We start from the raw sequence: 23309 nt of genomic DNA on the forward strand, positions 1-23309 counted from the left end.
CACAGTGTAGACCCTGGAGGACCCCAAACAAGGAAGCACAAAGCCATTTCCCCTCTTCCTTGTATCTGCAGGTCATCTGGGACAACCCAGTCAGACGTGTGGGGTACCAATCGTAAAAGTATTATCATTATCCATTGGTGTTCATGCGCCGCAATGATGTCCACTGCCGTTTGCTCAAGTTCCCATGTGTTTAAAGAAATCCCTTTACAGTAAAACCAACGTCCCGATCCCTGACTTGCCCCTTCTTCTTCCCGTCCCCTCCCACCCCACCCCCCAATTTAGTAAAAACCCAAACCCACAAACATAACCCTAAGTCAGTCCACCTGCCGGGCCAGCAGGTCCGTTCCCCCATCACACCACGGAGCTGACCTCGGCGGGGGCGCTCAAGTTCTCTGCCATGTCCACCCTCTCGATGGCCGCCAGGGCCGTGCAGAGGGACTCCAGCGTGGCCCCTTCCTTGGCCGACCAATCGGAGAGCAGGGTGTGGGCGGGGGCCTCCCCCCGGCCGAAGGCATCAATGGTCTCTTCCTCGTAGCCCAGGTAGTTGGCCAGGCAGCGCCAGTCTTTGCCGTGGGCGGGGGCTTCCAGCAGCTGCTCCACCTCTTCCTGCTTGTGGGGCGGCAGGTTCGTGTACAGGCGGGGTTCAATCCTGTGCCCTGTTTTGAGTGGAGAAAGAGAGGGGAAGGTCAGAGAGGATATCACGAATATACGCCCCCTTGCCCGCTTTGATCTGCGGAATGGGCACCATTGCAGGTGCCACGTAATACCTGTTCCAAGATTGTGGCAGCAACTAAACCTTGAAACTCCCTGCCTATTGACATTCACTGTACCCTTTTTGGCACCTGCTAAAAACATGTTGGGACGCGGGTGGCGCTGTGGGTTAAACCACAGAGCCTAGAACTTGCCGGTCAGAAGGTCGGCGGTTCGAATCCCCGCAACGGGGTGAGCTCCCGCTGCTCAGTCCCTGCTCCTGCCATCCTGGCAGTTCGAAAGCACGTCAAAGTGCAAGTAGATAAATAGGTACCAGTCTGGTGGGAAGGTAAACGGCGTTTCCGTGCACTACTCTGGTTTGCCAGAAGCGGCTTAGTCATGCTGGCCCCATGACCTGGAAGCTGTACGCCGGCTCCCTCGGCCAATAAAGCGAGATGAGCGCCGCAACCCCAGAGTCGGTCACGACTGGACCTAATGGTCAGGGGTCCCTTTACCTTTATCTTTAAAAACATGTTTATTTAAGCAAGCCAACTCAGGTGCTCAGAAACGCTGATTTGCATTTTTATCCGCTTTCGGTTTCTTGCTGATTTTATGTTTTGAATGCTTTAAATAGCCGCTTTTAACTGTTTTCACCCCCCAAAAAAATATTGTTTCATTCCGAGGTCTGTTACAATCAAGAAGTATAAAAATTTCATGAAAGAAACAAAACCTATTGGACTTATTTGTGTCTTTAAAAAAACAAACAAGATGCAAATTCAAAGTGACTTGTAATTCAAACATTAAAACAAAACAAAAAAAAATGAAAAAAAATTAATCTAAAAACAACCAGTCTCAGCTAAGCTGTGCATCTCTTTGATGACAAATGCTGCTGTATAAAGAGGTTCATTTTGTATGTAGGTTTTATTTTGTTTTTCATCTTATACAGTGGTGCCCCGCAAGACGAATGCCTCGCAAGATGGAAAACTCGCTAGACGAAAGAGTTTTCCGTTTTGGAGGTGCTTCGCAAAACGAATTTCCTATGGGCTTGCTTCGCAAGACGAAAATGTCTTGCGAGTTCCTGCGGTTTTTTTCCCCCTTTCCCCCCCTTTTTCTAAGCCGCTAAGCCACTAAAAGCTGCTAAAATGCTAATAGCACTAATCCGCAAAGTCGTCAATGGGCTTGCTTCGCAAGACGAAAAAACCGCTAGACGAAGAGACTCGCGGAACGGATTCTTTTCGTCTTGCGAGGCACCACTGTATTTTGGAAACGTACATCCAGTTTTTTCTCCTTTAATTTTTTTTGGGGGCCCCCCAAGAGAGTGGGGCCCTAAGCTACAGCTTGTTTAGCTTCAACGTAAATCCGGCACTGGCCTGGGGGGGGGGTGACGTTCAGCGCACCGCTCATGACTCTGAAGCCTACCCCAAGCCATCAATGTATGTGTAGGGTGTGTAAAAATTCTGCACCGGGTACCACCTCTTCGCTACGCCACTGCCTGCACCAGTTTGGGCCAGGGTGTGCCAGCCACGAATCACGCTGCCCCGTTTGTGCTTGGGAAAACCCTGGGGGCACAAGCCTTGCCTTATCAGAGTGGTGCAAGCTCTGGTTATCTCCCGCTTGGACTACTGCCATGCGCTCTATGTGGGGCTACCTTTGAAGGTGACCCAGAAACTACAACTAATCCAGAATGCGGCAGCTAGACTGGTGACTGGGAGCGGCCGCCAAGACCACATAACACCAGTCCTGAAAGACCTATATTGGCTCCCAGTACGTTTCTGAGCACAATTAAAAATGTTGGTGCTGACCTTGAAAGCCCTAAATGGCCTCGGCCCAGTATACCTGAAGGAGCGTCTCCACCCCCATCGTTCTGCCCGGACACTGAGGTCCAGCTCTGAGGGCCTTATGGCGGTTCCCTCCCTGTGAGAAGCAAAGCTACAGGGAACCAGGCAGAGGGCCTTCTCGGTAGTGGCACCTGCCCTGTGGAATGCCCTCCCATCAGATGTCAAAGAGATAAACAACTACCTGACATTCAGATGACATCTTAAGGCAGCCCTGTTCAGTGAAGTTTTTAATGTGTGACATCTTAGTGTATTTTTTGTCCTGGTGGAAGCCGCCCAGAGTGGCTGGGGAAACCCAGCCAGATGGGCGGGGTACAAATAATAAATTATTATTATTATTATTGTTACCCTTCTTAGGAAGGTGCTGATCCTGCAGGCTGTGGGTGTCGAGGAAGACCCCGCTGTCGCTGTGAAGTTTCTCGCCCTCCGGGGACGTCACCAGTTCGCCTGCCCGGGCCTTTGCCAGCTGCTTCTTCTGCTTGCATGTGGTCCAGCTGCAATCGTGCCAAAAAGGATGGAGGGGGACACATGGACGTCAGCGAGGGGCGCAGAGCAGGAAGAGGTGAACCCCAGATTTCCCCCCAAACCCGTTCCCTCCATGAATGCTACCAATCGCTTCTGCCTTGCCCTGAAGACCCCAACCAGGAAAGCACTGTGGCTCAGTGGGGGAGAATCTGACTTGCGTGAATAAAAATAAAGGCCGGAGTAAATTTACGAACTATTTGAAAAGCAATTGTGACGAACAAATGATGCTCGTTAGGTTTGCAAGAGGTGTATTGCAAAAAAGATAAGGAGGAGAATGATTGGTTAAGGATAACGAAAGGTAATATGCAATTAAGAAATGCACAAGAAGTGGTAAAGAACGGAAAATCGTCAGAGGTGTTGACGGAAGTCCAAAAATATTGTATAAGATGAGAAATTATTCTATATGAATGTTGGAATTAATATGTTAAAAAAACTAATAAAAATGTTTTTTAAAAAAATATCAATGGTTTTATAAATAAATAAATAAATAAATAAGATTGATTGATTGGTTTTATTTTCTTTCAATCGGATTTTTAAAATCAAATGCTTTTGGAGGAAAAATCTTTCTAAAGATAGTTTTCTATTTAAGTTACATTCTAGTCCAAAGGCTATTCATCAGGAAATGAGGATTTCATGTGTGATAAAACTCAGCCTGTTGTATTTAAAAAAACGGTTTAACCACATCAGTTAACAAACATGGATACATATGCTATATTGTTATTGTTTTAGTTAAATAAATTGTTATTGAGGAAATGATTGTTTTTCTCCTTCCAATGAAGTACAGCAGAAAAGTTGCCCAAATATAAAGAGTCAACTTATTAAACCTCACAAGTCTTATTTGGGGGGGGGGGGCAAGAATCCCCTTATTATGTGCATAGAAATTAACATAGAGGACACTCCCTGCCTTCTATGAATCGTTGCAACTGCGCCCCAAATTACCGTATTTTTTGCTCTATAAGACTCACTTTTCCCCTCCTAAAAAGTTAGGGGAAATGTGTGTGCGTCTTATGGAGAGAATGCAGGCTGCGCAGCTATCCCAGAAGCCAGAGCAGCAAGAGGGATTGCTGCTTTCACTGCACAGCGATCCCTCTTGCTGTTCTGGCTTCTGAGATTCAGAATATTTTTTTCTTGTTTTCCTACTCCAAAAACTAGGTGCGTCTTGTGGTCTGGTGCGTCTTATAGAGCGGTACCTTGAGCTGAACTTCCCCTTTATCTCCCTTTCCATCCTTCTGCACACCCACCAGCCGGTTTCTCTCCCTCTTTCCTCCTTTCCTGCCACTTCCCCCATCCCCTTTTCCTCCTTCCTGAGCCAGTTGTTTCCCACTCTGCCACTCCTCCTGGCAGCCCCTTCTCTTTCCGCTAGCATTTTCTGGGCCATCTGTCTTCAGATGCCAGCAGGGGAGAGAATTGATGCAGGCTTATTATCCCAGACTTGGAGGGCCTGTGGAGAGGAGAGCAAGGGCTTCTCGTGACCCCCTTCCCAGCCACTGACACCGGCTCCGCTGGCAGATGAGCTTGTAGCCCCCACCCCGCCAGTTTAGACCATCCTCTGTTCTTGTCTTCTTCTTCTTCTTTGGCAATCCCCACCTTCTATACAAATAGTCATCTGCGATAAGAACCCCTTGCGTTATTCTCTCAATGCCAGAATCTGGGTTAGGGAAGCCTTTTCCCAGTACAGCGGTACCTCGGGTTACATACGCTTCAGGTTACAGACTACGCTAACCCAGAAATAGTACCTCAGCTTAAGAACTTTGCTTCAGGATAAGAACAGAAATTGTGCTCCGGCGGCGCGGCAGCAGCAGGATGCCCCAGTAGCTAAAGTGGTGCTTCAGGTTAAGAACAGTTTCAGGTTAAGAACAGACCTCCAGAACGAATTAAGTACTTAACCTGAGGTACCACTGTAGTGATGTATGGAAGTGAGAGCTGGACCATCAAGAAGGCTGATCGCCGAAGAATGGATGCTTTTGGATTCTGGTGCTGGAGGAGACTCTTGAGAGTCCCATGGACTGCAAGAAGATCAAACCTCTCCATTCTGAAGGAAATCAGCCCTGAGTGCTCACTGGAAGGACAGATCCTGAAGCTGAGGCTCCAATACTTTGGCCACCTCATGAGAAGAGAAGACTCCCTGGAAAAGACCCTGATGTTGGGAAAGATGGAGGGCACAAGGAGAAGGGGACGACAGAGGACGAGATGGTTGGACAGTGTTCTCGAAGCTACCAGCATGAGTCTGACCAAACTGCGGGAGGCAGTGGAAGACAGGAGTGCCTGACATGCTCTGGTCCAGGGGGTCACAAAGAGTCGGACACAACTAAACAACAACAACATCTGATCACTTGCCTGCATGGTGCTACTCTGTATGGATTTAATTAAAAAGCAAACTCTCTCTCTCTCCACACACATATAGACATAGACGTAGACATAGACATAGACATAGATAGAGGAGGGAAGCCCACTAAGGTTGGGGAACATTCATGTTCTTGCTCTCAGTTTTACTTTTTCATTTAATCCTTTGTTTCTTCCTCTTTGTTCTTTCCTGGCATCTCTGTACAGTGGTACCTCGGGTAAAGTACTTAATTTGTTCTGGAGGTCCGTTCTTAACCTGAAACGGTTCTTAACCTGAAGCACCACTTTAGCTAATGGGGCCTCCTGCCACCGCCGGAGCACGATTTCTGTTCTCATCCTGAAGCAAAGTTCTTAACCTGAAGCACTATTTCTGGGTTAGCGGAGTCTGTAACCTAAAGCGTATGTAACCTGAGTTACCACTGTAATACTTTTGGGAATCTTACTTAAAATGGGGGGGGGGGTGAGCAGGGAGGAATGGAGAACATAATCTTGGAAGAACGGAACGGAAGCTTTTAAAAAATTCTTTTCTAGACTAGTCCCAAAAGAATGGGGCAGGATTCGAGCGTAAGAGCCCTCTCTCCTTCTGTGGTTTCCGATCATGCTTCTGACTGCGGAGGCTGAGCTTAGCCATCGATAGCCCTCCATCAATTTGTCCAATCCTCTTTTAAAGTCAGATAGGTTGGTGGCCTGTGGCAGGGAGTTCCACAGGCTAACTGCGCTGCGTGACGAAGGGTTTTCTTTTCTCTGCCCTAAACCTTCCAACGTTCAGCTTCGTCCCACGAGTTCTACTGCCATAAGAAAGCTTTTCTCTTATCACCTATCGCCAGGCCACGCATAATCTCACGCCTCTCCCCTTCCTTCCCTTTTCTCTGCGGTCCTTTTCCTTGCAGCAGGATTCAATCCATCCCCTTCATCTTCTCCCAACTTCTTCCAACTCCGCTTTGAGACGAGGCGACCAGAACTTGGGACACGCAGTGTCCCAAAGGCACCCCAGATTTTTTAAACTGATAACAGACCACCGAGCAAATTTGCAAGAGGAACCCCCTGCCATGTGGAGAGCTGGCGGACATTGCTGCAAAACTGCAAACATTTGCACAGCAATATTGTGTGTGTGTGCTTTTTTGGGGGGGGGGTCCAACAGGGCAATGCCAGGAAGCGGGGTGCAGAGAGGGCCGGAGGAAACGGCTCGGAAACTGACCGCTGCGTGGGAAAAGATTGGCTCCTCTCCTCCCCAAAGAGAGGGGGGCCGACGGCTTCGCCTCGCACTAAATTTACGAGGGAAAATCAGAAGTGGGAGGCGGATTTGGGGAGCCAGGGAAGAGCAGTTGTGAGGCCGTCGGCCGCAACCAAATCTATAGAGCCCCCAGCAGCAGGAGGGGCCTGGGCTCGGGGGTCCGTCGGTGTGAGAGGAATGTATAAAGAGCGGGAGCCCCGCGAGGGGGTGAGGCGGCTCGGAGGGAAATAAATCCGCCCCAAAAGCCGGCACAAAGGAGGAGTTTTGCCGGTTCCCAATAGAACAGCAAGCGGTTGGGCTTCTTTTCAGCCAAACCCCATTAATCTCAGCCTCCCCGGCTGGCGAGAAAAGAGACTGGCCTAATCTGGACCTGAGCATCCCAGCGCCGAGCTTAATCCTATTCAGGAGACAGGCCCCAGCGGCGAGACCCGGGCCCAGCAGGGAGGACAGCCTTTCCCCACATTTTCGGATAATGCCGCAGCTCCTGTTGGTGTGTGTGTGTGTGTGTGTGTGTGTGTGTGTGTGTGTGTTTGTGTGTGTCTTTTTGCAACCCTATTGTGGCCAGGACACAACAGAGCACCTGCACAAAGCTGAAAATGGGAGAAATGTTTAGGGAAGCTTTTAATGTTTGATCCATTACTGTATTTTGTTGGAAGCCGCCCAGAGTGGCTGGGGAAGCCCAGCCAGATGGCGTGCTCTGGTCCAGGGGGTCACAAAGAGTCAGACACGAGTAAACAACTAAACAACAACAACATCTGGCTGGGTTTCCCCAGCCACTCTGGGCGGCTTCCAACAGAACACTAAAATACAATAACATATTAAACATTGAAAGCTTCCCTAAACAGGGCTGCCTTCAGATGTCTTCTAAAAGTCTGGTAGTTGTTTTTCTCTTTGACATCTGGTGGGAGGACGTTCCACAGGGCAGGTGCCACCACCAAGAAGGCCCTCTGCCTGGTTCCCTGTAACCTCACTTCTCGCAGGGAGGGAGCCGCCAGAAGGCCCTCAGAGCTGGACCTCAGTGTCCAGGCAGAACGATGGAGGTGGAAAAGCTCCTTCAGGTATACTGGACTGAGGCCAGTATAATAATATATTATGATATTATTATTATTATTATCATCATCATCATCATCATCATCATCTGGGGCTTATTGGGGCCAGATCTTACTGGGTAGAATACTGGAATCGTATAGTTGGAAGGGAACCCCAGGGGTCATCTAGTCTGACCCCCGCAATGCAGGAATCTTAGCTAAAGCATCCACAACAGTTGGCCATCAAACCTGTGCTTAAAAACCTCCAAGGAAGGAGAGTCCATCACCACCCAAGGGAGACCGTTCCACTGCTAAACAGCTCTCCCTGTCAGAAGGTTATTCCTGATGTTGAGTCGGAATCTCTTTCCTTGTAACTTGAAGCCACGGGTTCGAGTCCTGCCCTCCCCTAACAACACTTTGGTGGTCCCGAGCCTCAAGGTGGTTAGATTGGTCTCAACTAGGGCCAGGGCCTTTTCAGTACTGGCCCCGACTTGGTAGAACGCTCTGTCGCAAGAGACCAGGGCCCTGCGGGACTTGACATCTTTCTGCAGGGCCTGCAAGACAGAGCTGTTCCGCCTGGCCTTTGGTTTGGACTCAGTCTGACCCTTATGTTTCCCTCCCCTTATGGTCTTTATTTATCAGCTATTTTAAAATGAGGCTGCTTTTTAAATTGTATTTTAAATTGGGGGTTTTTCTCCCTCTCTTTCTCCCCTATTATGTTTTTACTGTGATTTTATTTTATTGGTGTTAGATGCACTGAGCCCGGCCGGGGAGGGCGGGGTATAAATAAAAATTATTATTATTATTATTATTATTAAGGGATGCGGGTGGTGATGTGGGTTAAACCACTGAGCCTAGGGCTTACCGATCAGAAGGTTGGCAGTTCGAATCCCCGCGACGGGGTGAGCTCCCGTTGCTCAGTCCCTGCTCCTGCCCACCTAGCAGTTTGAAAGCACGTAAAAGTGCAAGTAGATAAATAGGTATCTGTAATGGTTCTAAGGGGGTTGCTCGTGTGTAAGTTACCGCCACTACTGGCTAGGTTGCCTGGTTAAACCTGTCTTGGCTGACAGCCCCTTCACTCCGTGGCTGTTCAGTCGCTGGCAGAATCCGTCAGTGGGCGTTTCTTAAACTTCTTCCAGCACAGAAGCTCTTTGACGCCAAGTCTACGCCTACTTTCCCTGCGCGGAAGTCTTCTGCGCAGGGTGGGTGTGGGCAGAGGAGGACCTGTGCTCTCCCTGAAGAGTCCTGGAGACCCCTCTCCGATTCCCCCAACCGCCCCCCTTTATCCCTGGTGTTACGCTGATTTCCTTCCCCAGCCGATGAGTTCCCTCTCTCCCTGCTTGGCCCTTCTCCGGCATCGCTTGGGAGCCCTGCCTCCACTTCTGGCTCCGATGTCAGTTCCCTGACAGTACCGCTCCGGCGGGAAGGTAAATGGCATTTTCGTGCGCTGCTCTGGTTTGCCAGAAGCTGCTTAGTCCTGCTGGCCACATGACCCGGAAGCTGTACGCCGGCTCCATCGGCCAGTAAAGTGAGATGAGCGCCACAACCTCAGAGTCGTTTGTGACTGGACCTAATGGTCAGGGGTCCATTTACCATTTATATATTATTATTAAGAGCAGGAGAAAACCAGCTTCTTTTCTCTTCTTCCAGTTGTTCAGGTATTTGCAGGCAGAAGGTCCTTGGCTCATCCCCCGATGGTAGGGCCGGGAACGTCCTTTTCCTGAAACCCTGCAGAGATGCTGCCAGTCCGTGTTGGCGTTACTGGAAGGAACTGGTCTGGCTCAGCCTAAGTGGTACTTTCCGATAGCCGATCTGATCCAGAGAACAGTTTTTCTCCCTCTCTCATAGCGCTAGAACTGGTGGACGTCCAAGGAAGATGGAGGATTCGGGAGAGAGGAAAGGAAGTCCTTCTTGACACAGTTAATCTGCGGAACTACCTCCCACAGGAAACAGTGGTGAGGCACCAACTTCGATGGCTTTAAAAGATGATTAGGCAAATCGTTTGTTTTTAATTGTCACAGAATCATAAAGTTGGAAGGGACCAGGATGATCATCTAGTCCAATCCCCTTGCACTGAAGGAATCTTTCGCCCAATGCAGCACTCGAACCCACAACCCAGAGACTAAGAATCTCATGCTCTACCAACTGGTCAGGCCTTTCGGCTTTTAACCAATGGCCTTTTTTGCGTGGGCGCGATGTTTTAACATAGCTTTAAAATATATAAATGGATGAATTGATTTTAGAATGAATTGATTTTAGAATGAATTTCAATTAATTGATGGTGATTCTATGTAAGCTGTGTTATTTTTACTGTGGTTAGCCGCTCTGAGCCCTGCTTCAGCTGGGGAGGGCGGGATATAAATAAAATATTATTAGTAGTATTATTATTTTAGGATTTTTTTAAATGCTGGTTTTAATGTGTGCCCAGAGTGGCTGGGGAAACTCAGCCAGATGGGCGGGGTATAAATAATAAACTGTTGTTGTTGTTGATGCTGTTGTTTTCGCGTTTGCTGTGTGCAAGGCCTGCCTGGGAGTTGAGTGCCTGGTTCTGAAGGGGAGCCTTAATAATAATAATAATAATAATAATAATAATAATTTATTATTTATACCCCGCCCATCTGGCTGGGCCTCCCCAGCCACTCTGGGCGGCTTCCATGGAAACAAAAAATACAGTAAAATATCACACGTTAAAAACTTCCCTGAACAGGGCTGCCGTAAGATGTCTTCTGAATGTCAGGTAGTTGTTTATCGCTTTGACATCTCGTGGGAGGGCGTTCCACAGGGCTGGCGCCACTACCGAGAAGGCCCTCTGCCTGGTTCCCTGTAGCTTTGCTTCTCGCAATGAGGGAACCGCCAGAAGGCCCTCGGCGCTGGACCTCAGCGTCCGGGCAGAACGATGGGGGTGGAGACGCTCCTTCAGGTATACTGGACCAAGGCCGTTTAGGGCTTTAAAGGTCAGCACCAACACTTTGAATTGTGCTTGGAAACGTACTGGGAGCCAATGAAGATCTTTCAGGACCGGTGTTATGTGGTCCCGGCGGCCGCCCCCAGTCACCAGTCTAGCTGCCGCATTCTGGATTAGTTGTAGTTTCCGGGTCACCTTCAAAGGTAGCCCCACGTAGAGTGCATTGCAGTAGTCCAAGCGGGAGATAACCAGAGCATGCACCACTCTGGTGAGACAGTCCGCAGGCAGATAGGGTCTCAGCCTGCGTGCCAGATGGAGCTGGTAAACAGCTGCCCTGGACACAGATTTGACCTGCGCCTCCATGGACAGCTGTGAGTCCAAAATGACTCCCAGGCTGCACCCCTGGTCCTTCAGGGGCACAGTTACCCCATTCAGGACCAGGGAGTCCTCCACACCCGCCCGCCTCCTGTCCTCCTGCTGTTGTTGTTGTTGCTAATAATAATAATAATAATAATAATAATTTTTGTTTCCAATGCTGCAAGTTGCTTTGAGCTGCCGTGCCCAAAAAGCCCCATCCTAAATCTAAATAATAATAATAATAATAATAATAATAATAAACTGTGCAAACACTCCTGCTTGCTCTGCACTCCAAGTGTGCTCCAACCACTAGCCTGCACAGCCGCAAAGGCACATTGCTTGCCAAAATCCCCTATACACGCCCGTCCCACCCTGAGCGTCCCAGACCTACGATTTGAAAGCCACGTAGGCAAGGAGTCCCACCACCACGGCCGCCAGGATGGAGCAGTAGACGGGGATGATGTTCTTGCTGTTGTCCTCGGCCAACGGTGGCACGAACTCTGAAGAGGACGCATTGGGAGCGAGGCTGCTTTCTGAATCCAGGAGCGGCGTCTTTTTGGGGAACTCCTTGCGGGCCTCGCCTCCGCTGCGTTTCAGGATCTGAAGCTCTTTATCTGGAAAAATAAGTGCAAAAGTTATTAAGTGTCGAGGCCTTGGCTAGGTTGATCAAGAAGAACCACATTGCTTGACGACACTGCCAATCTGGTGCCATGTGCGCCAACTATGTTGACAAAGGTTGCGTTTGGAAAAATGGGGGTCTGCAGGAATCTTTGGGGACAACAAACAACACAAGCAACATAAAGACCAGTATACTAGATAGGACTGCAATTCTTATTGCATGATATACATGATTTAGTACAACAAAAAGCACAATGCGTACACTTGTAAATTCTCTAATACAGTGGTGCCTCGCAAGACGAAATTAATTCGTTCCGCGAGTTTTTTCGTCTTGCGATTTTTTCGTCTTGCGAAGCAGGGACTTTGGAAAAGCTTCAAAAATCACCAAAGTCTTCAAAAACCTTAAAAAAGGCTACCACACCGCGTGCTATGAGTTGCTCCTCAAAGTGAATGCACAGTTTTAAGAAAAAGGAAACAAACTCGCAAGACAAAGGAAACAAACTTGCAAGACGTTTCCGTCTTGCGAAGCAAGCCCATAGGGAAATCCGTCTTGCGAAGCAACTCAAAAAATGAAAAACTCTTTCGTTTTGCGAGTTTTTCGTCTTTCGAGGCATTCGTCTTGCGAGGTACCACTGTATATTTGAAATGAATGAACACACGTCTGTCAATCTTTGAAAGTCCGTACAGTGGTACCTCGGGTTACATACGCTTCAGGCTACAGACTCTGCTAACCCAGAAATATTACCTCGGGTTAAGAACTTTGCTTCAGGATGAGAACAGAAATCGTGCAGAAGCGGCGCAGCAGCAGCGGGAGGCCCCATTAGCTAAAGTGGTGCTTCAGTTTTTGGTTTTTGTCTTATTATGTCTGTCAATTTGGCTAATTCTAAGTATTCTGAGAGCCAAAAACCAAAAAGTGAAGTAAAAAAAGAATGGGAGTTGCTAAATGAATACCTCAAAAGTCAAGGTTCGAGGGCAGAAATCTGACTGAGTCTGGAATAACCTTGTGAAGTGAAAGGATATGAAAGAAGGATTTATATAGGATAGAGATGATAAAGAAAAAAGGAAAACACAATGAGAGATAAAGGAGGTGCTGTGGGATTGGTGGAAGTCAACGTCTTCTTGTTGTTTTAGGGTTTTAGTGTTTATAATATTAACTTGTAAGATATGGATTTGTTTTTTGTTTTTGTTGTTGCTTTCTTTAGTTTTCGAATGTTGATTTTTGTGTGTTGTGTATTGTCTAGCGGGTTTTCCGTCTTGCGAGGCGTTCGTCTTGCAGGGCAGCACTGTACAGTGGTACCTCAGGCAGATTTTGGCTGAATCGGCAAAATGTCCAGGAAAAGCCAGACATATGGCAAGTAGGGCAACACACACACACACACACACACACACACACACACAGAGTGTTCGGGGTACTCTCATTTTGATTCAAGAAAATCACCATATTATAGTTCAAATCGGGAAAACTAAATACAGTAAATGGACAAAAGCACAAAGATTCGCAAAACGTTTAGGGGTATGTGTACCTTTGCAACCCCACAGAAAAAAGCAGTGGTAGCTCGAAAGACGAATGCCTCATAAGACAAAAAACTCGCAAGACGAAATTAATTCGTTCCGCGAGTTTTTTCGTCTTGCGATTTTTTCGTCTTGTGAAGCACGGACTTTGGAAAAGCTTCAAAAATCACCAAAGTCTTCAAAAACCTCAAAAAAGGCTACCACACCGCGTGCTATGAGTTGCTCCTCGAAGTGAATGCACGGTTTTAAGAAAAAGGAAACAAACTCGCAAGACAAAGGAAACAAACCTGCAAGACGTTTTTGTCTTGCGAAGCAAGCCCATAGGGAAATCCGTCTTGTGAAGCAACTCAAAAAACGAAAAACTCTTTCGTTTTGCGAGTTTTTCATCTTTCGAGGCATTCGTCTTGCGAGGTACCACTGTAATGGTATTATACTGTGTGTGCTGTTTCCTTCCTACCTTCTCTACCAGTTATGGATCAAGAGAAATATATATACCTCCCCCCCTTAAAGTGGATTTGTTGCAACAGAGTGATTTAACCCACTTTTAATTGTTCTAATCTAAAATTCCAGCATGTATTTGAATGCGTCCTGCCAAATAGCGACAGTCTGGAATGCGACCCCATTGTCCAGTTCAGCTCAGTATTGCTAGAACTGGCTGACAGTGCCAGGAGATCAATTTGGGATTTAGTTTGCAAAACAGATGTTTGGCCACACCTTTCCATCATGAGAAGCATGAACTCCAGGTGTGAATAATAATAATAATAATAATAATAATAATAATAATAAATTATTTATACCCGGCCCACTCTGGGCGGCTTCCAACAGAACACTAAAATACAATAACCTATTAAACATGATGTATGGAACATGATGTATGATGTATGGAAGTGAGAGCTGGACCATAAAGAAGGCTGATCGCCGAATAATTGATGCTTTTGAATTCTGGTGCTGGAGGAGACTCTTGACAGTTCCATGGACTCCAAGAAGATCAAACCTCTCCATTCTGAAGGAATTCAGCCCCGAGTACTCACTGGAAGGACAGATCCTGAATCTGAGCCTCCAATCCTTTGGCAGCCTCATGAGAAGAGAAGACTCCCTGGAAAAGACCCTGATGTTGGGAAAGATGGAGGGCACAAGGAGAAGGGGATGACAGAGGACGAGATGGTTGGACAGTGTTCTCGAAGCTACCAGCATGAGTTTGACCAAACTGCGGGAGGCAGTGGAAGACAGGAGTGCCTGGCGTTCTCTGGTCCAGGGGGTCACGAAGAGTCGGACACGACTAAACGACTAAACAACAACAACAAAAATTAAACATTAAAAGTTTCCCTAAACAGGGCTGCCTTCAGATGTCTTCTAAAAGTCTGGTAGTTGTTGTTCTCTTTGACATCTGGTGGGAGGGTGTTCCACAGGGCGGGTTCCACCACCGAGAAGGCCCTCTGCCTGGTTCCCTGTAACCTCAGCTTCTTGCAATGAGGGAACCACCAGAAGGCCCTTGGTGCTGGACCTCAGTGTCCGGGCAGAACGATGGGGGTGGAGACGCTCCTTCAGGTATACTGGACCGAGGCTGTAGAGGGCTTTAAAGGTCAACACCAACATTTTGAATTGTGCTCAGAAACGTACTGGGAGCCAGTGTAGGTCTTTCAAGACCGGTGTTATGTGGTCTCGGCGGCCGCTCCCAGTCACCAGTCCAGCTGCCGCATTCTGGATTAGTTGTAGTTTCCGGGTCACCTTCAAAGGTAGCCCCACATAGAGCGCATTGCAGTAGTCCAAGCGGGAAATAACTAGAGCATGCACCACTCTGGTGAGACAGTGTGCAGGCAGGCAGGGCCTCATCCTGCGTACCAGATGGAGCTGGTAGACAGCTGCCCTGGACACAGAACTGACCTGTGCCTCCATGGACAGCTGTGAGTCTAAAATGACTCCCAGGCTGCGCACCTGGTCCTTCAGGGGCACAGTTGCCCCATTCAGGACCAGGGGGTCCCCCACACCTGCCCACCTCCTGTCCCCCAAAATCTGTTACATCCTAAGAGGTCCTGATTTCGGCGTGACATAGGAAGTGCAAAAGAGGCTCAACTCAAAAGTAACAGGAACACTATGTGCAAAACTCGCTGATAATTCCTTTCTGCCACTTTCCAGCGGAAAGTCTGACTCTAGTTGTGGAGATGAAAGGAGGTCGATATTCCCCAAGATGGGGGGAAAAGGGGGGGTGGAGGCGTGTAGAATAAATTCCTCTGCATCTTTAAGCATGACGAAGCGTTCAGAACGAGCTCTGCGGACCTCGGAGGCTTTGCTAATTGGGAAAATATTACATTGGTCTCCTGAGTCAACTTGTGATTCCGAAAGCAGAGATGGGAGACCTCCTGGACATTGTTGGGACTCCGACTCCCATCGTCCAGCGCTGCTCTGAGACATATTGCAGCCCGAGGCAGAGCGGATCAGGGCACACAAACAGTCACAGTGCATAGTGCAACCGAACATGCACAAAAATCAGCTTCAAAGCAACATTTTGTTTGAGAACATTAGGTAGGAAAAAGATTATCTGCTCTACTGTGCTGCCTCTTTTCACATGGCCAAATATATGGGGGTCAGAGAGTTGAATATTTGCTCCACGACACAGTATGGGGAGTTAGGGAAGAGTTAGTACCTCTGGTGGGGGACACATCATGCTCTTAATGTCCAGTCAGCTCTCACCTGTGGCTGCTAGCAGTCCCCGCATCGGTTGCACACTGATGGTGCAGTAGGAATGATGGGCTGATGATTCCATAATATCCTCTCTGATGCCCCCTTGCCACAAGCAACTGAAGACATCCCATGTATTTAAAGTACATTAAAGCGCATGCATGCCCCCAAAGAATCCTGGGAATCGTAGCGCTGGGAATTGTAGCTCAGCAAGGGGCAGACGACAGTTGCTATGATTATCCGAGGAAGGAATGTGCTTTAAATGCATAGTGTATAGGCAGCACATGGGGTGTTAGGGGGGCAGTAAGTCTGGATGGGATGCGGGTGGCGCTGTGGGTTAAACCACAGAGCCTAGGACTTGCCGATCAGAAGGTCCGCGGTTCGAATCCCCGCGACGGGGTGAGCTCCCGTTGCTCGGTCCCTGCTCCTGCCAACCTAGCAGTTCGAAAGCATGAAGTACAAGTAGATAAATAGATACCACTCTGGCGGGAAGGTAAACGGCGTTTCCGTGCGCTGCTCTGGTTCGCCAGAAGCGGCTTAGTCATGCTGGCCACATGACCCGGAAGCTGTACGCCGGCTGCCTCGGCCAATAAAGCGAGATGAGCGCCGCAACCCCAGAGTCGGTCACGACTGGACCTGATGGTCAGGGGCCCCTTTACCTTTAAGTCTGGAAGGGGGACACATCATGCTCCTTCTGGGGCATTTTGTTATCCTGTGGTCTCCACCCTACACTCAGCTCTCACCTGTGGCTCCCAGAAGCTGCGACACGCGGCCACAATCCTGGGAAATGGCTTCGACTGGCTGGCTAAACTAGGTGATGCTGGCTGATGGGTCTCGAACCCTCAAAGAGTTAGGAACTTCGCCTGCATGTGAAGACAGGCTCTGGTGGACAGAGCGGATGAGACCAAGAGTTGTTCCAGCCATCAAGAAGGCCAGTTTCTGTTCCCAAAATGGAAACAGCAACAAACAAAACTACGATCACGTAAAGCATCCTCAATAAACACACGAGATGTAACCGGCTGTGTTCTTAGATAAATAAGATATACTATTCATAGTATCAAATTGTAAATTTCAACAGAAGTAACTCATAAAGTTCAACCAATGAACAAAGCTGAAGACCCAGTGGATCAGATCATTCTTTACTCAGTTCATGCATAAGGTCCATCTGTGTACAGTGGTACCTCAGGTTACATACGCTTCAGGTTACAGACACCGCTAACCCAGAAATAGTGCTTCAGGTTAAGAACTTTGCTTCAGGATGAGAACAAAAATCGTGCTCTGGCGGCGCAGCAGCAGCAGGAGGCCCCATTAGCTAAAGTGGTGCTTCAGGTTAAGAACAGTTTCAGGTTAAGAACGGACCTCCGGAACAAATTAAGTACTTAACCCGAGGTACCACTGTAATGGTGTCTATTCCACCTGTCTGTTCATAAAGTCCAAACAATCCACATGAAAAGTTGTTACAGTTCCACAAAATCCTTTCACAGAGTCTAGACAAGGATTTCTGGAATATCAGCCTTGTTTCGCCGTCCTGGGCTTCATCGGTAGTTAAAGCACTTGTGTGAAATTACAAGATAGTGGATCTTATGGCATAGTAGTAGCTGTGGTATACAATGAATAGTATACCTTATTTATCTAAGAACACAGCCAGTTACATCTCATGTGTTTACTGAGGATCGTTTACGTGACCATAGGTTTGTTTGTTGTTCTTTTATCCAAAATGGAAACAGCAAGAAGTCCCAACAAAAGAAGAGTGGCAGATGAACACAAGACCTACCCACCCGGGAAGAATGGCAGATGAAGGTGATGGATTACATGGAACTGGCTGAGATGACTGGCAGAATCCGAGACCAAGGAGAGTTGGTGGAAGAAGATTGGAAAAAATTCAAAGTTTATCTTCAGAAATATTGTAAAATTAAGGAATGTTAGGAGGCTCCAGTACTTTGGCCACCTCATGAGAAGAGAAGACTCCCTGGAGAAGACCCTGATGTTGGGAAAGATGGAGGGCACAAGGAGAAGGGGGCGACAGAGGACGAGATGGTTGGATAGTGTTTTCGAGGTTACCAGCATGAGTCTGACCAAACTGCGGGAGGCAGTGGAAGACAGGAGTGCCTGGCGTTCTCTGGTCCATGGGGTCACAAAGAGTCGGACACGACTAAACGACTAAACAACAACAACAACAGGAAGATGTTGGAATAAAATTAGGTGGTTTTAGCAGAAAAGATATAAAGGATTAAGTAAAAATGAATTGGTGAAAGAAGAGAATGCAAAATCATAATATATTAAGATAAATTATTAAGATAAAAACAAAGATGGAAAGGATTTGCTGAAATATCTAATTGAACTAGAATACAAAAACGGGAGGTGTGAGGAGGTCAAGGAAGTAAGTGAATGAAAGCAAGTGATGTAAAGGTTGGATTTGTTGTTTTTTTTCCTCTTTTCTTTTTTGCTTTTGGATGATGTTTGTTTTATATGTATTGTTCTTTTTTTTTCTTTGTTGATTGTTACTTATATATATATATATTTCTTGTAACCTTTTAAAAAATCCCAATAAAAATTTATTATAAAACAAAAACAAAAACAAAAGAAGAGTGGCAGATGAAGATGATGGACTTTGCAGAACTGGCAAAGCTGACAGGAAAAATCCAAAACCAGCACAATCAAAGTATTCCAATAGGACTGGAGTAAATTTATACGATATTTGAAAGATCATTGTTAGCAATTAACACCACTAGCAGGGTTGTCTGAAGACTTGCAATGAGAAATTTTCTATCTTTGTTTAAATTTTGAGTCATTCTGTAAATGAGTGTAATTAGAATTGGGAAACGTATAAATGGCAAAAAGGTTAATTTTGAAAGGCATGAGGCAAGAGGGAGAGAAGTCAACAGGCTCTAAGAGCCAAACCAATACAGTGGTACCTCGGGTTACAGATGCTTCAGGTTACAGACTCTGCTAACCCAGAACTAACTTAACTCAGGTTAAGAACAGTTTCAGGTTAAGAACAGACCTCCAGAACGAATTAAGTTCTTAACCAGAGGTACCACTGTATAGTGGATAATAATGATGTGAATGTAAAATATTAATTGGGGAAAAATAAAAATCATAGATAGATAGATAAATAGATAGAGATAGATACAGTGGTACCTCTGGATATGAACAGGATCCGTTCCAGAGCACCGTTCACATCCTGAAGCAAACGCAATCCGCGTCTGCACATGCGCAGGTTGCAATTTGCCACTTCTGCGCGTGACGTCATTTTGACAGTCTGCGCATGTGCGAGTGGCGAAACCCAGAAGTAACGCATTCTGTTACTTCCACAACCCGAAAATGCTCAACCTGAAGAAACTTCAACCTGAGGTATGGCTGTAGGTAGGTAGGTAGATAGATGACACGTGCCGTAGACTGAGGGAAGTGATGGACAGATAGAGGTCATCATCTTGGGAAGGGAGCCTGTCTAAGAGAAGGAAATATCTGATCCTAAACCTCCGCTAACTTGCAGGATATCATTGGGAGAAGGAGAGGCTAAGAAGTGAAGCCTACACAAATCCAGACTGGGGTCCCTAAGGCAGTTGATGGCGCCTTGTACGCCTCCTTCCGGCAACCAAGCGGGTACCCAACGTCTTACTCTGTTTTTCTCAGTGAAGCTGAGAGGAGGGTTTTGTCGTCTGGGCTGCCCAGGACCTCCAGACTCACTGCCCAGACTTACACCCCTTGGAGGTCGCTTGGCTGTCGCTATCGCAGTGGTTTGACTTGACCCCTGGACATAGCTGTCAAGCGTCCCTTATTTGGCGGGACAGTCCCTTATCCCAGCGCCATGTCCCACTGCTGTCCCTTATTGATGAGGCTTCGTTTGGCTGCTGGCTGGGCTTTCTGCCTTTGGCTCAGAGGGGCTCAGTGTTAGGATATTTCCGTTCCACCTTAAAAAGGGGACAGGCTGTTGTGAGTCACAGCCTATGTATTTCCTGCTCACAGGAAGTTTCTGTCTATTGCTTTCGTTTCTCTCTGTGTGCCTGAGACACCGAAGCAGGCAGTCATGTTTTCTTTGTTCTGACCAACGCTGAATAAAATTGTAAATAATGCTCTCCTGCGTGCATCTTTCGCTGTGCAAATTCTGCTGATAGAGCGTGCATCCGCAAGCTATTTCTGGAGCTCGTGTCGCTAATTGAATGATACTGCGTGTCTACGGGAGATTGATGGATCGTCCGGAATCGATGTGGGGTCATGATGGCCTTTGTCTCCCTGGCAGTATCCCAACACTCAGAAGTTGAACATACCTGTGCCCAGAAAATCCCTTATTTTGGCTGCTGATCCCTTATTTTCGAGGCTGCTGGTCCCTTATTTTCAAATCTGTAAGTTGACAGCTATGCCCCTGGAAGCGCACTAATGTCTCTGTGTTTTGTCCAAGAGGGATTTCTTGTGCGATCCTGATCTAAAACTGTAGGGAAAGTCGAAAAATAGCTTTGTGGGGAGCCTAGGGGTAGGGCCAGCTCTGCCATTATCCCAAAATCAGCACGATGATGGGAGTTGTAGTCCAGAGATGCCCAGGACAGGGGGCACAGGTTCCTCAGCTCGGCTTTGAGTGTGGCCGTTATTCCGTATATCCATAGCTGTCAACTTACAGATTTGAAAATAAGGGACCAGCAGCCTTGAAAATAAGGGATCAGCAGCCAGAATAAGGGATTTTCAGAGCACAGGTATGTTCAACTTCTGAGCCCCTCCGAGCCAAAGGCAGAAAGCCCGGCCAGCAGCCAAATGAAGCCTCAAGCGGTGGTTCCCACAGCGCAGCAACCCAGCAAAGGGGATGCAGCAAGGAAAACCACCGTCACCTCTCCGCTGGGAAGCGCTGAGCAAAGGCGAGTCCCCAGGCAATGCGGCCGATTTGATCGGCACAAGACATGCAAGCTCCACCCCCCAGTCGTTCTTAGACTCCTTATTGGGTGAGCAACGCAGCCAAGCAACACAGTTGGAGCCTCCCTCCTCCCTGGCCGGCAGGGAGGGAGGGAGAGGAGCTGCTTCCTTTGAAACCCGGGAAATTTAAGGGACATCATCAATAAGGGACAGCAGCGGGACACGGCGCTAGGATAAGGGACTTTCCCGCCAAATAAGGGACGGTTGACAGCTATGCGTATATCCCAAAATCCACAGTATGAAAGGCAACAGTCCAGCGTTAATGAAGGCCGTGTCAAGACCTCTACCAAAAGCCATCTGGCCTTGTTTCTTCTGCCTCTGTGCCCTAGCGCACTTTGCTTGCGGCGCTCACAACCAAAGGAGACGATCTTGACGGTTGTCTCTGCCAAAGCGAAGTGAAGAAAGGGAATCTGTTCTCTCTTGCAGAGAAACGAAGAAAATGAAAGCATTTTGGGGGATCGGAGGGGGGGATTGCTGTAAAGCTCGGGCTATTTTCTCAAAATAAAAGAAACTCTCTTCTATAGTACCTTTCAGACATTTTCTTCTCATTCTGAGCGAGAGCTTGATGTCAGCTTGCCAAAACGTAGCAGGCTCCCCTATTTCACGAGTTTATTTTTTTTTTCTTTGCAAGAATAAACAAGATTTGTCGTAAAAAGCAAGAGGCGGCGAGGTTACACCAATGTGCTTAGGGCGCTGGGAGACCTGGGTTCAAATCTCCGCTCAAGCTCACCGCGTGACCTTGAGCCGATCAATCTTTTCTACCTCACAGGGTTGTTGTAGGAATAAAATGCAGAAGGGGACAAAGTATACCGCCTTGAGCTACTTAAGAGGAAAGGTGGGGTATGAATGTCATAGTAATTTAAAAAGCAGGACAGAGGATTTTCCATCTGAGGGACCTCGGAACCTCGGAAGGCGGTGGGCTCTCCTTCATCAGAGGTTTCCAAACAAAGGTTAGACAGCCATTTGTCAGAGATCCTTAAGCTATGATTCCTGCATTGCCGGCGGGGTAGACTAGATGATCCTTGAGGGTCCCTTCCAAATCCTCTAGGATTCTATGGTTGATAGATCCGCCAGAATTCAGGGTCTGGGGATCTGGAAGGACTTCTGCATCGCCGCACCTCTGCGGAAGCAACTTTGGGTCTACTCACCGGGAAAGTGAAAAGACGATTTTGACCAAAGATCCCACGCCCTGGGAAATGTTTTGAGAGGCAGAGGACATTGCCAGCCTTGCCTGCAGAGGCCAGGGATTGAATCTGGGGTGTTCTGCAGGCAAGGACGCGGGTGGCGCTGTGGGTTAAACCACAGAGCCTAGGACTTGCCAATCGGAAGGTTGGCGGTTCGAATCCCTGCAACGGGGTGAGCTCCCGTTGCTCGGTCCCTGCTCCTGCCAACCTAGCAGTTTGAAAGTACGTCAAAGTGCAAGTAGATAAATAGGGACCACTCCAGCGGGAAGGTAAACGGCGTTTCTGTGCGCTGCTCTGGTTCGCCAGAAGCGGCTTAGTCATGCTGGCCACATGACCCGGAAGCTGTACACCGGCTCCCTCGGCCTATAGAGCAAGATGAGCGCCGCAACCCCAGTCGGCCACGACTGGACGTAATGGTCAGGGGTCCCTTTACCTGCAGGCAAGGAATTGCCACTCTGCAACGATTCTAAGGCCCTCACCCCTAAAAAAGGATTCGCCGGCTCTGCCAGCTGACGTTCTTCTACCTAAGAGATGCAAAGTTTTGAACCCGGGACATTCTACATGCAAGGCAGCTGCCCTTCCACTGATCAACTGGTATCAGAGCCCATCCCTAGTTCGTATATCTTCACAGCAAGAGGAAGATATTTAGCTCTCCCAGAATCAGAGCGTCTCTGCAAATGTAAACAGGAACCTGACACTTTGGAGCCTATTTTCTTTTCTTGTGATTTTGGCATTTATGCCAGGAGAAAATTATTAGAGGCCTTACAACTTAATAGGCAAATTCCTATGCTACCAATGGTTCAGGACCTGCTTGCGGACAGGAATGATCAAATGACTTTAATAGTGGCTGGATTGTGTAGAAAGTGCTGTCTGTGTAGAAAGACTGAGCCATTATAAAGAGATTTAGTGGTTCTTAACTGATCGGGGATTCGGTAGTGCTGTATTGTATTATTTATGCAAACTGATTTTCTCTGGAGTCAAAGATCTGACTGGGACAAACCTTGTTATGTTGAGTTCATATTTTGCACAATTTGTATACGGTGTCTGTTTGATAATGTGTGGTTTGCTATGCCTAATAAAGGATCTAACTCAAAAAATATCCTCACAGCAGCCCCAGGAAAACAGCTTAAAAGTAACTCAAACCCTTAGTCTACCCAACCCAGTATTGCAGTGACTGGCACCAGCGCCAAAGGCCCAGGCTTTCAGACCGTGAGGCTTTCCCAACTGTTAGAGAGACACCCTAGACAGCATCTTAAAAAGCAGAGACATCACCTTGCCGACAAAGGTCCGTATAGTAAAAGCGATGGTTTTCCCAGTCGTGATGTATGGAAGTGAGAGCTGGACCACAAAGAAGGCTGATCGCCGAAGAATTGATGCTTTTGAATTCTGGTGCTGGAGGAGACTCTTGAGAGTCCCATGGACTGCAAGAAGATCCAACCTCTCCATTCTTAAGGAAATCAGCCCTGAGTGCTCACTGGAAGGACAGATCCTGAA

General features: G+C 47.7%; 1 protein-coding gene across 1 annotated transcript in view; it reads right to left on the bottom strand.

The window, feature by feature from the left end:
* Window positions 1–277: 277 nt before the first annotated feature.
* Window positions 278–23309, bottom strand: part of LOC307199212 (tumor necrosis factor receptor superfamily member 16-like) — a 54842-nt gene continuing 31810 nt past the window's right edge. Inside the window, exons 4-6 of the mRNA XM_079946964.1 lie at window positions 11309–11531; window positions 2874–3019; window positions 278–656 (exon numbers count right to left, since the gene is read on the bottom strand). Of these exons, the coding sequence (XP_079803090.1) occupies window positions 352–656; window positions 2874–3019; window positions 11309–11531 (674 nt within the window). The 3' untranslated portion in view covers window positions 278–351. The remainder of the gene's footprint in view (window positions 657–2873; window positions 3020–11308; window positions 11532–23309) is intronic.

The sequence above is a fragment of the Podarcis cretensis genome (assembly GCF_951804945.1).
Source record: "Podarcis cretensis genome assembly, chromosome: 12".
Lineage (NCBI taxonomy): Eukaryota > Metazoa > Chordata > Lepidosauria > Squamata > Lacertidae > Podarcis > Podarcis cretensis.